Source organism: Malus domestica, chromosome 16, assembly GCF_042453785.1.
Source record: "Malus domestica chromosome 16, GDT2T_hap1".
Taxonomy (NCBI): domain Eukaryota; kingdom Viridiplantae; phylum Streptophyta; class Magnoliopsida; order Rosales; family Rosaceae; genus Malus; species Malus domestica.
The window spans coordinates 26,456,834-26,470,505 of NC_091676.1; the positions used below are offsets into that span (position 1 = coordinate 26,456,834).

At 38.0% G+C, this 13,672-nt stretch overlaps 1 protein-coding gene across 1 annotated transcript; it reads right to left on the minus strand.

Annotated features, from left to right (window-relative positions):
* Positions 1 to 811: 811 nt before the first annotated feature.
* LOC103443907 (protein SMAX1-LIKE 4-like) lies at positions 812 to 6,764 on the minus strand. Its single transcript, XM_008382810.4, has 3 exons — positions 5,098 to 6,764; positions 2,745 to 2,961; positions 812 to 2,525 (listed from the first exon to the last, which is right to left on the minus strand). The coding sequence occupies exons 1-3, from the start codon at positions 6,423 to 6,425 to the stop codon at positions 915 to 917; spliced, it is 3,156 nt and encodes a 1,051-aa protein (XP_008381032.1). The 5' UTR covers positions 6,426 to 6,764; the 3' UTR covers positions 812 to 914.
* Positions 6,765 to 13,672: the final 6,908 nt, after the last annotated feature.

A 13,672-nucleotide genomic window follows, 5' to 3' on the forward strand; every position in this document is an offset into this window, starting at 1 on the left:
CCTAATCTGCACAGCCTAAAAACAGCCACGTTTTTTTATCTTCAGGGCTCCAAAACAGGCCCAAAATGACTAGAATTAAAGCTTGAGATGTGATGAACATAATTGCAGAAGATCTTAAACCCAAAAGACATCATCTTGAATGCCAAAAAGCCCAAATAAGCTCAACATATCACTTTGACAGCATTGCACGCTGCTCCTTTATTTCATTGCCATAAATAAACCGATGGGTAGAAAATTATCAAACTTTGATATGAACAAGTTAAGAGACACACGGACGTCTTCCAATTTGAATTACTCCAAAATTCATCCGTTTGATTCTGTTTTGCTCTAGAAGAAGTCTAATGTCCTATATTGAAAATATAAAGCAAAGTATCAAAATTTTACCAAAATAACCAATAAATTATAACTAAGATTAAGGTATAACATATGGTATAATATGGAATCATCAAAAATCGGATCGACCAAACCATGTTCTAGTTCTTGGCATATCAACCAAGGTTAGTATTGGACGATCCGGTGGCGGTTTTGGTCAAGAAACCGATCAGACCAAACTGTTCCGAGGCCTACTTCTATCTGATAAATCGTGGTACACAAATGTGGTCGAAAAGAATGTCTCCCTACTCCCTCAAACAAGAAGCTATGTTTATGAATGCCCTCCTTAGCAACTTCCAATTCTTTGGAGATTGCTAGGGTTATGAACCTTGTGCCCTATAATTTGGGGGAAAAGAGAAGGAAGGGGGAGAACAAAATTAATTGGGTTGCAATTGAACATGGGAGGAAAAAGATAGAGAAAACAGTATTGATTGAAAAGTGAAGAAAAATAAAACACCATCCTATTTAGAAAATTAGCACTTGTTACAGAAGCAGACAATATTGGATGAGAGAGGCATATGTGGAAGAATATAACCTCTCACTCAAGAAATATGGATTTTCTTAGGAAGACAAGAACCCAAGAAACCCTCCAAAATGCCATCTTCTATGTCACCCAAACAGAGCCTTACAAGTATACCCTCTTTCCCGCTAAGTTTAACCGCCCTCAAGCTTGTCTGAAAAATGTCTTTCAGCCATTTCTCAAACAGGCTATTGGGAAAATATCCGGATCCAATAAAAACCCCCTCTAACACCCTCTTATCCACACTAAATCTAACCACATTTAGTTTCCCATATACCTCCCCAAAACACCCTTCAATCTTGGACAAGAAAAGCTCGGTTGCCTCTCGATCTCTAGCCGGGCTCCGATTGAAAACAAAGAGGTTCTCAATCGATTCCAGGAACCCATGTGGGGTTTCGAGATTGGTGTTGGTTTCGCGAGTTAAGCCACTTGAATTGGGGCTCAGCTCCCCTGCCTTGTCTTCCATTTCATCGTCCTCCCCGGCTTTGAGGTTGAGATCAAGGGTGTTGAAGCTTGATTGCCTTGAGAAGACCTCCTTGTTATTCACATTCTCAACAGCAACCACACTTGGATCTTCCTTCTCTCCACTTCTTGAACTCTTGGTCTTGATTTGTAGCTCCCACTCAGCCTTTCTCTTGTGATCGAAGTTAACTCCCTGAAAACTAGGACTAGTACTAGCTTTCTCATCAACCTTCAACGCCATTTGGATTATAGAATCCGGGTACTTGGCCTTCTCTTCATCATATCTTGTTGAGTCACTCTTAGCCAAAATGAATATGGCTTGGCTTTGAATCCCTTCACTTCTACTAACTTCTCCAAATCTTCGGTTCTTGAAACCATCAGCTAAAAATTTCAAGAACTGGGTGTCAGCCAAATCAACATCTTCTACCAAGACAACAAGTTTCTCATTGGATTTCAAGGCTCTTGCTACAACTTCTACACTCGGGTTCATCTCATTTTCATTTTTGTTGATGTCAATATGGAGGAGTGAATCAGCAGACCCAAGAACCAATTCAGCAATTGCATGTGCCAGCCTTCTTTTTCCAATCGAGTCATTCCCCTGAACCAGCAACCAAGTCTCCTGCCTGGCAGTTTTAAAGTTGAAAATCGCTTCTACAATTGAAGGAATGGATTCGGATTGCCAAGGAACATTCTCTTTCAGTAGCTTGCACATGTCAGCTCTCTGCATTGTCCTTTCAGTGCATTTTCTCTCCACTTTCTCCGAGCCTGAAAACACAGAGTTGCCAAGAGCAAGAGTGCTCTTCAGTTCCTTGCCTTCAGTGTTTTTAAGAGAATCCAGACTTGGTTCCATCACTTGATTCTTTTGGACCCCATTGTCGAAGTTGAACTCAATCATGCACGATTGTTGTCTCCTGAATCGAGGCACGAGACTAGAGCCGTGAGCAAGCTCTGAAGCTGGATCGTGACTGAAGGAGATTGAATTCGGATCTGGAGAGAAGCCATTCTTGGTGGACCACCAAGGGTATGCTGAAGCATAAGAGGAGTTGTTTCCAATTACGCTTTGATTGTTGTACAAATTAGAAGAGCTCAAATTGTTCTGAGCTGCATGTCTTCCTTGGTGCAGAATGCAGCATAAGCTGTTCCACTTTTTCCTCAATTGAGCTACTTCATCCTGAAAATTTTTAACTACACATTAGAATTAAATAAAAAGAAACACAGTAAATTAATTTCTCCCTTTTAATTACTACTAGCTCATGTGCCCAATCTCCCAAACTTATCATGCATCTTTGCTGACATTGTGTGATTAATTTGGGATAATGCTACTTTTGCAACGTAACTTATTCTCCTAAAATTGTGGTATTTAAGTCAAAAGTAAATTTGAAAAATGTACCTTTTGGCGGGCTTCGGTTCCATGTGGTTGCAGCCAGGCAGGCAATTTCTGCTCGTCTGCTTTCAAGAGCTGAGATTCTTTTTCATAATTTGAAGTGCATTCTTGACAGCAAGTGAGCTTGTTATTATTATGATATTGTTCCTTGCTATTGAATATTGGTTTTGTTTCCAGAACTTCAAATGGTTTTTGAGAGAATATTAATCTTGAGTCTTGGACACTGTCAAACACACAAGCACATCGCATAATTGTTAATACTAACCTCATTTATCATGTTATTTAGTACTACAGTCTGGTAATATTTCTCTTCACTTATAAGTGATAGATCTTAGATTCGATTTTCGCCAAAGGCGAATTTGAACCATATTATTGTTAGCCCATTGTTAGGTTTAACCTACTCCCCCACCCTTTTAACGTAGAGAATATCGCTTTCTAACAAAAAACCTCGTTTATCATATACAATATTTTCATTTTGTCAAAATATCATAATATTTGAATAATTAAAATGAGGCATATATATGTAAATATACAGACCCTTTTATGCAAAGGGATTCTCATTTTTATTCAAAAAAAGTGGATTAGATGTGGGGCTCTCTCCACATCGAACTTCAACGATCCGAACCGTCTATTTTGTAAGTCTCAATTCATAGATCATCCTTGCAAAAATTCAATTCAATCCGAAACCATTTGCCTATTTAATTATCAAGATAAAATTTCATTATTTCTTATATAACAAAGTATTTGTTAATTTCTTTGAACCCAATTAGATGTCTTAAACATTTTTATTTGGCTAATATTTTGCAAAAATGATCTATGAGGTGCAACTTGAAAAATAAACGATTCGGATTGTTAAAGTTCAATATAGTGGAGACCCCACAACTAATCCTCAGTTTTGTAAAAAAAATGGGGATCCCTTCCCTTAAAGTGAGACAAATATTTGAATAATTAAAATGAGGCAAATGTAAATATATACATATATATTAGCTTAATCTTATTATGATCATCTATAAACTAATTTACTTAACAGGCCTAATTTTCATTTCTGGCCCCAAATTAATGAGGGTTCTCTAAAATAATTTATAATTATTATGTGGACAGCCAAAATAAACAAAATGATTTACTTATGCATATTCTTTCGTAATATGGAATGTATTTACTGAAAAAAAAATTTGGGAGTATATATGTGAACAAGGAAGAAAAAAAGGCCTCGTGAACTTTTTTTACTTTTTATCTTAAATATCTAGCAGTGAAACCTGTAATTCAAAACAAAGAGCAAAGAAAAGGACAGTGTTTCTTGTTTCATGCAGACCTTGTAACAGGGTCGGTCCAGAGATTTTTGAGGTCCGGGACGACGTAAAAAAAAGTGCCCTAACTTCATGTAAGAAAATTATTTATTTTCACACATAAGACATCGAAAAAATTATACTTAGAAAAACACTTCAAACTCAATAATTTAGAAATATAGAAAAACTAATTTATTTTGTATCGAGAGAGGGAAACAAAAAAACTTCGGGCTTACAAGTAGATAGATGATGAGTTTTGTTTTCCATTTGAACTTTGAATGTGTTTTTGAATAAATCGTGAGGTGTTTTTTTTCTTATTTACTAACCTTGTCGATATGGGACTAAAAAATAATGATGTTTTCGAGTCTTACTAAATTAAACATTTTGATGACACGTCATATAATTTGCAAATTTGGTCTACGTATTATTCTTTGTTGAAGATTAGACTTGAATTAAAATGAATATTTAAAAATAACAACCCACATAACTACTAGATAGTAACTAAAAATAAATTACCAACCAAACAAAAATTTGTAAAAATTGAAAAGAATAAACATGCACATAGCATTTCGAACTTAGGACCTCTTGTTAATTTTAAACAACAAAAATCATTGTTTCTAATTAAACTTCTTGATCCTTTAACCAAATTTTCTAAATTTATACTCTTATAAAAAGAAATTTGTAAAAAAAAAGAAAGTAAATAAGCACACATGGTGTTTTGAACCCAAAACCTCCTTATTATTTTCAAATGACAAACCACCACTTCTAGTTAAATTTCTGTGTCTTTGAATCAAATTTTATAAATTTATACTCTTATAAAAACATATATAAATATACCGCCCTAATAATTTTGGTGCTCCTAATTTTTTTTGGGCCCTGGACGGTCGCCCCTCCTGCACTGGGCCTGGGCCGGCCCTGCCTTGTAATGTAAAGATTTAAGCAAAACTATAGTTCAAGGATCACCATCCATGGAGGATTGTATATATATGTATATAATACACATTTAAAATAACAGTGAACATGAATAATAATAATAAAAATAAAGTTAAAAGAGAGAGAAATGAAAAATTAACCTGGAAGCATGAAGGGAGAGACCAAGACCACCAGAAGGAACAGAAACAGCTTGAAGACACCATTGAAGCTCAAGAGGTGGCTGCCGAATTTGGCACCTCATGTGTGTCTGGTAACTTGCAGTTCCCATCACCCACATCTTCCCCCTTGAGCTAGTGATTGAATTATCTGAAGAGACCAACCTTGCAATCTCTGAAACCAAATGCTCAACTGGGCTATAATACCCACCAGAGTTTTGGTTTTGATCTCTCTCCTCATCACTAATCACCCACTTTAGATCTCCGGTGTAAATTATAGCACCTCTTTCTCCGAGAAATGATGAGTCCACTTTTCTTTTGAGCTCTGAGAGATTTGCTTCCACATCTTCTCTTTTCATGAACCTCACAGAAACAGGTGAGAATTGGAACTTTATGAACTGGGTTGATTTCAACTCCTCAGGAACTCCCACTCCTCTCTCTATCCTCCCCATAACTTCAGAGACAAGCCCTTCGGTCATGGAAGCTGAATCACCAACTATCACAGTGTTCCTCCTCTTCTTCCTCACCAGCACCTCCAACACCAACTTAACATCTTCTTCCTGTGAACAACTACCAGAGCAGTCATTGGCAGCGGCGGCGGTGGGGTTACTGATTATCAATGGAGGTTTTGCCTTTTGAGGGGAAAAAAGAAGTGGATTTTGCTCACCAGTGTAAGCCAGGAAGTGGGGTTGCCAGAAACTCACAGGAATTATATTGTTTTGGTGGTGGTGTTCTGAGGGAGGAGAAGGAGAGCAAGGGGAAGAGAAAACGCCGCTGGAGCTGCTGTAACACTGGAAAACGGAGGAAGTTGAGGAGTCCTCCAGGTTGTTCTTGACGTTAGTGCTGGAGAAACCAGCCTCTTTCATGACCCTGCTGACACTCGGGTCGTCGAGGATGGAGATGATGAGCTGCTCGAGCTCCACTTTGATGGTTAAGAGCGGCTGCTGCTGCTGCTGCTCGATGCAGCCTCTTCTCTGGTGGGCTTGCGCTCTCTTGAGGGCGGCGATGAGGGCGTTGGAGAGAGAGGGCTGGCCGTGGAGGAGAGGGCCAGGAGTTGTTGGGAGACGGTTGAGAGCCACATTGAAGCAGAGCTCGAGGGCTCGGCATTGGAGAGGATGAGAGGTTTGGTGCGCCTGAGATTTGAGACAGGCCCGCCGCAAGAGGCTAGTTCTTGAGCTGAGCAGAGTGGCGGCCACGTGGAGAGGAGTGACCTGAGCATGGCCTCTCCGCCTTGCGAGGTTGAGAGAGTGCTTCAACACCGAAGCAGCCTCCGCTGTGAGGGTCTGCTGAACCGCACTACCTCCTGAGCGCATCACTTGATCAAAACCCACCCCCCACACCCACCCTTTGATTTTTCACTAGCGCTTTCTTCACAACCACAAATAATTACTTCTTTTTCTCTTACACTTCTTATCCCCCTCTAACACCCCCCCACCCAAATATTAACCTGAGGAGAAAGAACTTGGAAAAAAAAGCTTGGAACTTTGGAAAGCTTGAAACACCACCACCGCAAGTGGAAGTAGAGAGAGAGAGAGAGAGAGAGAGAGAGAGAGAGAGAGAGAGAGAGAGAGAGAGAGAGAGAGTATGAGAATGTATGAAAGAGTAGCTATGATCAACTGAGCAAGAGGGGAGTTTTGAGTTGAGCTTTAGTTAGGGAAAACCAAGCTAGGTTAGGCCACCTTCTTTATACTTCCTCCTATTGAGTTTTTAATTATTTTTTCTTTTACTTTTTCTGTGATTACTCAGCTTTTTTTAGCCTTTTATTTGCACTCCATTATTAGGAGAGATGTTTCAGTAAGACCGGCACATAAGGTGGTATACTATGTGTCAATATAAGTGATGATATATGTGTGTTAAAAAGTTAATAACTTAAAAAATAAAATTTTTCACCACTTATATAAAAACAAGTAGTGTACCACTCGTTTTCCGCCATAATAAAAAAATTCTCCATTATTAGCTTTCTTGTCATTAATTAAGATTTTTGTTTTGGGACAAAATTGGTATAAAAGGTAAACTTTTATAATCATTTTGCAACTGTTGGGAACTTCAAATATCAACGCAGAGGGTAAGTTTTAATGGAAATATTTTTACCTCACCTTCAACTGATGGTGATGTTTACTATTTTATTTGTGTAATGAATATATCAGTTGTACAACACATCGGATGCACTCTTCAATTTCACCTGATACACTATTCTCTACAAATCTTAAAATTTAAACTCATACAACAATAATAATTACATTAATGAGCATTATTGCTACTTGAGAATGGTGAGAAAAATGCACCCAAGTTTGAATGGCATGATTCACCAAGCAGGAGGAGGGGATTGCTGATCTAGTCTAACTCCCTTATTTTCCCTATTTCTGTTTTTCTTTTTTTCTTTATTTTATTTTATTTTATTTTATTTTTTTACTTCAATGATAATTAAGAATTGTTATGAGTGTGATTTATATATAGGTAATGTTAGGGAGACTAAAACTTTTGAATCAAATTTGTAAACCAAATGATGTAGTGGTTGATGATTAGATTATTAATTAAGAATTGATTAACGTGCTTATTTCATTAGTGACACATCATTTTAGTTGTAAATTTAATTTAAAAGTTTGATTTCTCTAGCATTATTCTTTATTTATATATATTCCCAAAAATACAAAATCTTAGGATTTATACTCTATAGTAACAGTATGAATACCTTTTTGCTGTATGAGGCTGGTTTCGTTTCTATGCAAATGGGATTTCATGAAAAGGATCCACTGCAATGGGACCCATAATTTCGAAATTTTTATCATGGAGAGAGAGAGAGCTTCCCTCCTTTTTACACATCATCCTTTAAGAGCAGTTCCACCGGAGCTTGATAGCCCAGCACCCAGTCCTCCAAACAACCCGGCACCTAGCTAAAACCTTCCAGCCCAGCCTAATAGGCTTTCACCCAGCCCAAGCCAGGCAAGAGACCAGCCTAGAATTGACAGACCCATGGGACGATCAACATGACGCAAGCTGACGAAGGGAGAAAGAGCCATAGAGGGAGAAGGATGGGGAGGATGATGGCGTGGGATTTGAAAGAGCCACGGGAGGACGACGACATGGGATTTGGTGTGGAGATGCAGTAATCGAAGTTCGTTAAGGGTGTAAAGGAGCTTGTTGTTGAGGTCGGCTTGGGATTTGAAGGACAGGAGGGCAACGGCGGTGGGAATGGAAGGGAAGTGTAGGGGTGGACGGCAGTGGGGACGAGGAAGAGGTGTGGAAGGGATTTGCAGCTGGCAATTTGGTCCTATGGATCTGAAGAACCCTTTTAATAATAATAATATTATTTTATTTTTTTATAAAGTCAGAAATTAAAAATAAAATTATTATTTCTTCTTATTTTATAATAAAAATAATAATATTTTAATAAAATTGACTAGGCTATTTTTTGTTAGGGTGGAGATGCTTTTGGCCTATTATTGTTCATTGGGGTCAATCACTGGCGCATTTTTTTAAGGGACGGAATTGCTCTAAATGGATGGACAAACCCAGCATAAATTCATAAATAGTAGTAAAGAGGAAGGAGGAGGATTCTCTTCCCTCTTATTCTCATTCTCTTTTCTCTCCTTCTCTGGTACATTGTTTTTTGTCTTATTGTTCCTATAAAAAAATGAATATAAGATGTTGACGTGTTTTAACTGTGACCATTCAAATAGGAGGAGAGGGAAGGAAAAAGATTAGGAGGGGAGAGAATTCTCCTCCGAAGAGAAAAGGTGGAAAGAAGCCAGCATAGAGAGAGTGTGTACAGTGTTTATGCAAGATAAAAAAGACCAACATTTCAACAATTTACATAATAAGTGTACATCGACTAAGTAAAAATTTGTACTAATAATATAATAAAAAATACATGAACAAATATTTACACATCAATATATTTTATCGGTACAAAATTTTATTGTGGTGATGTATCCTTATCTATCGTATAAGGCCTTCACCACACCATGCCACACAAACTCCTACTTTTTTCATTTATTTTATTTTTCCAAATTCGCCTCACTCATGTTTACCATTTGTTCTTTACATGCATGACAGATGTACAAATATTGGGTTATTCTTCAAAGAGGAGAAATTTTTAGTTGTGACGGGAACACGGATGGTACATCACTTGTTTTTATGCAAATGGTGAAAATTTTTAATTTTTAAGTTATTAACTTTTTAACACACATAACCTACCATTTCTATGGGAACACGTAATGTACCACCTCGTGTGACAAAAATCGAGAGAGAGAGAGAGTCTCCACGCCAATCCTCGTAGAGAGACAGCATTTTATTCCCCAAGTACCCAAAAAGCAACCCTTCTGTCTCCCATCCTAAATTGCATTATTGCTTCTCTCTCTCTCTCTCCCTCTCTCCCCCTCCCTAGTCCTTGCAACTGCAAACTGCAATATTACCTTTTGCTTAATCTCATCTGATGATCATTTCCAACCACCCACTTATCAGCTTCCAAATTTACCAAATAAGGCAACTTAATCAGATCCTGCGGTTTTAATAAAACTGCAAACTGCAATATTACCTTTTGCTTAATCTCATCTGATGATCATTTCCAACCACCCACTTATCAGCTTCCAAATTTACCAAATAAGGCAACTTAATCAGATCCTGCGGTTTTAATAAAACCAAAAACGTGTTCACAACTCAAAACCCTAGTTATTTTGTAGATCTAAACACATGTCCTAAACTGCATGCAAACAATTCACTTACCGGTTAATACTTTACGTACTAGTGACTTTTTTGACTGGTTTAGGTATGATCTTTTTACCACTCTTTACTTTAAAATCTTCTGCTTTTTCTTGTTCTACAGTGATGTGCTTTCTTTATTTTTTATAATTATATGACTCAAGGTTGAAAGCAATTGAACTGCATGTCTGTAACTTTTTTCCTGCCTTTCTTTTGTACCTTATTTGATGATAAATACTTCATTTAATTAGTAGCAGACAAAATTAAACTGATGGCAACCATGAAAATTTTACAGGCCAGTGCATGCCAAAAGATAATGCAAATCACGACAGAAGGAGCCTGATATCACATCAGAAAATGAAAATATGAAAGAGTAGAAGTAGTTCTTGAGTATTTACCAAAAAACCAGTATATGGTCGAACGATTTGGGCACTAGGCGTGCATTTCAAGAGTAGCACCTAAATAGATGATTAGTTACCAATTAATGTTACAAGATTAAAATTAGATACCAATTAATTGTCTTCGTTAAAGCATTTCATAGTTATTTTTTAGTTACAAGCAAAATCAGTGATATGAATTACTATTGGTGTGTACCATGTAGTATTACTGTGTACATGAAGAGCTTGATTATATCAAAAATCACGTTTTGGGACGCCCAAGTAAGTAGATATGGATCGAACAAGATTTATCTTATCGAACTTGAAATTTTGAGCTTAATTAGTTTAACAATGAGCATCGCTTTGCAGTCAAAATCATAGATATGGTCTAGGTTAAGAGTTCATGCAAAATGAATGATGCCATTTATTAATAATTACCAACTATCTGATTAATTAATTAAAACATTTTAATTAATGTTAATTAGTACTCTTGTCATCTCATGATTGAAAACTTCATGTGAGATTTTCATACTATGATGATAAAGATAGAAAGTTTTAGACAGTAAGTAATGAATGCCATAACATATGATAGCGTTAGGCATTTCTGCAAATTCAATATTTTTTAGCAGATTTATGCAATTATATATATATATATGCTTTGGATATAATTATAGGCTCATTGTTTGTGGTTGTGGGGTTATCATTTATTTATCAATGCCAATTAGTTTTGAGTAAAAGGGGAGTGCCCAAATCATTGGGACATTATTTTTCAAGGTTGTGAGAATTGGGTTTACTCTAGTGTGAAGAAAAGTATCCTTTACGAATATAATTGGGATTCGGATGATTCATATGTTAAAAATGAATGCATCATCTTATGATTTGGTTTACATTTTCCCCAACACATTTTCAACAAAGCATAAAAGTATAAATGACAAGTTACACTAAACGAAACATTTTGGCCCACATACCAAAAGCTATCGTATATTACCCGGTAAACCATTTATCACTAAGTAAAATGTTGCCAAAACTCTATTTCACATGGTAGACCTTCGTTTGTTGATGTGAACGTCATCATTGGTACTTGCTAGCGTTAATATTGTTTGACAACAAATAAAACGGGCTTTGTGGATGTCTGAGTGTGTTTAGTAAACGTGCTGTGTATTAATTTAATTAGGCTTTAAAGCTCATCCTGATATCATATGTCGTGACACGTCACCTCTATTATACTCTGAAATGAAACTCAACATGCCAACACAACTCTGAGTATTACATTAATAGAATTATCACAACACAACTCTAGTATTACACTAATAGGATTATCCTGATTTTTTTTTCACAGTTATCAATAAATTGTCAACATATGTATAATTTATACTTTGATGATGTCGATCCACGATTATATGTTTGAACATATGAATCAAACTTAAATAGGGTTACATACAAAATATTTCATGAAGATATATGTGTAGACATCGAAATTTCGGTAAAATAAATGTTGATCAATAATTAAAATTTCAACGTTTATGTGTCACATAAATTTTACACATAGCATGTGACTAAATGAAAAATCAAAATAAATCGGAAAAGTCATCAAACAGGACATGTGTCAACACCTGGCAGAAATGATTTATTTCATCTAATTATTTAAATCCAAAAAATCAAGTTTTGAAATTCTATAAATAGGAGGCCAAGGCATTCATTTTAGACACTAATTCATAACCAATTCACCTTACACCATAACCTTGAAGCTTTGAAACTCCAAAGCTCCCAAGCAAATCCCGAAGGATCAAGAAAACTCTCTTCGTTCTTCGTCAAATCCTCATTCAAAAGCAAGCCCCAACAGTCTTTGAAGAACTTCCACTAATTCAAGATCAAGCCCTCCCCCACGGCCCTTGAATAAAGTGTTCATCATTCATCATTCGTTCATCCCTAGATCAAGCCCCGACGGCCCTTTGAATCAACGACGTCAACAAATCCGCACAACTGTTTATCCCAAGATCAAGCCCCGACGGCCCTTTGGATCAACAACATCAAATCCACCCATTACAAAGATAGAATCAGAGGCTAAATTTGTAGAAGAGATTGTAACCCCTAAATCATCAATACAAATATTATTTTGTACACGTGTTCTTGTCTCGTTCATCGCAGGAATTTCCGTGTTTACAAATTTAGCACGCACAGTGGGACCATCTCTACCTCTCATCTCTATCTTTGAATCCGCAAAAAGCACAAATGGCATCAAAGAAGGCTCAAGTTGTTCTCGCAACCAATGCAAGGAACAAGAGCGTCATCACCGCAGACAGTGTCACTTCGGGCGTCATAACTCGAAGCAAGGCAAGAGCTCTTTCTGCCGCCTCTTCCACCCCTGCATCAACTCCGCCGAAGGAACAAGAGCACCTGAGGCACGAACCTGTGATCACCCTGGCCTCGCTAAGGGCGCCAAGGAAGGAAAGCCCAAGGAAGTACTCTGGTTTCATGCTTTTCGATGCCGACTCAAGCAACAACTCAGCCATGCAAGTCATGACTACTGGAACGACTTCAATCGATGAGCAGCTGGCTCATATGAATAAAGCGATCGCAAGGCTAACACGGATTGTGGAAGAAAAAGACCAGCAAATTGCCGCACTCGTCAACCAACTAGATGTAAAGCCCAATGTGAAAATCGAGCAAGGGGATGGTTCAGTAAAGAAGGAAAACGACGAGGATGAAAAGCCTCTGGTGGAGAAAATCGATGTGAAGCCGGAGCCAAGCCAAGCAGAGGCACTCATGGGATCTATTTCTATCCAACAACTGCAAGAGATGATCGCCAGCACCATCAAGGCACAGTACGAAGGAAGTTCACATGACTCCGTACTATACTCAAAACCCTACTCCAAGAAAATTGACGCGTTGAAGATGCCAAGGGGTTATCAGCCACTAAAGTTCATGCAGTTCGATGGAAAGGGAAACCCGAAGTAACACGTCGCCCATTTCATTGAGACTTGCAACAACGCGGGGACAGAAGGAGATTACCTCGCTAAGCAGTTTGTACGCTCGCTGAAAGGAAATGCCTTTGAGTGGTACACGGACCTAGAGCCTGAGTCCATCAACAATTGGGAGCAATTGGAAAAGGAATTCCTCAACCGCTTCTACAGCACCCGCCGCACCGTGAGCATGCTAGAGCTGACAAGCACAAAGCAATGGAGGGATGAGCCAGTCGTGGACTACATCAACCGATGGCGCAATCTAAGCCTCGACTGCAAGGACAGGCTCTCGGAGATCTCTTCGATCGAGATGTGCGTCCAAGGCATGCAATGGGGGTTACACTATATCCTTCAAGGCATCAAACCACAGACATTTGAAGAGTTAGCCACCCGTGCCCACGACATGGAGCTAAGTATTGCCCATCACGGGAAGAAAGAGCCGATCACCGACTTCAAGAAGGATAAGGTGTTATCCTCAAATGTAGACAAGACTGGGAAGAAGCCCCCCCAAGGAAGCGT

Coding starts and splice junctions, on each gene's coding strand:
- LOC103443907 (XM_008382810.4), bottom strand. CDS start 6,425: ATGCGCTCAGGAGGTAGTGCGGTTCAGCAGACCCTCACAGCGGAGGCT. Junction 2,962..5,097: donor CTCTCCCTTCATGCTTCCAG/GTTAATTTTTCA, acceptor TGTGTTTGACAG/TGTCCAAGACTCAAGATTAA. Junction 2,526..2,744: donor GAACCGAAGCCCGCCAAAAG/GTACATTTTTCA, acceptor AAAAATTTTCAG/GATGAAGTAGCTCAATTGAG.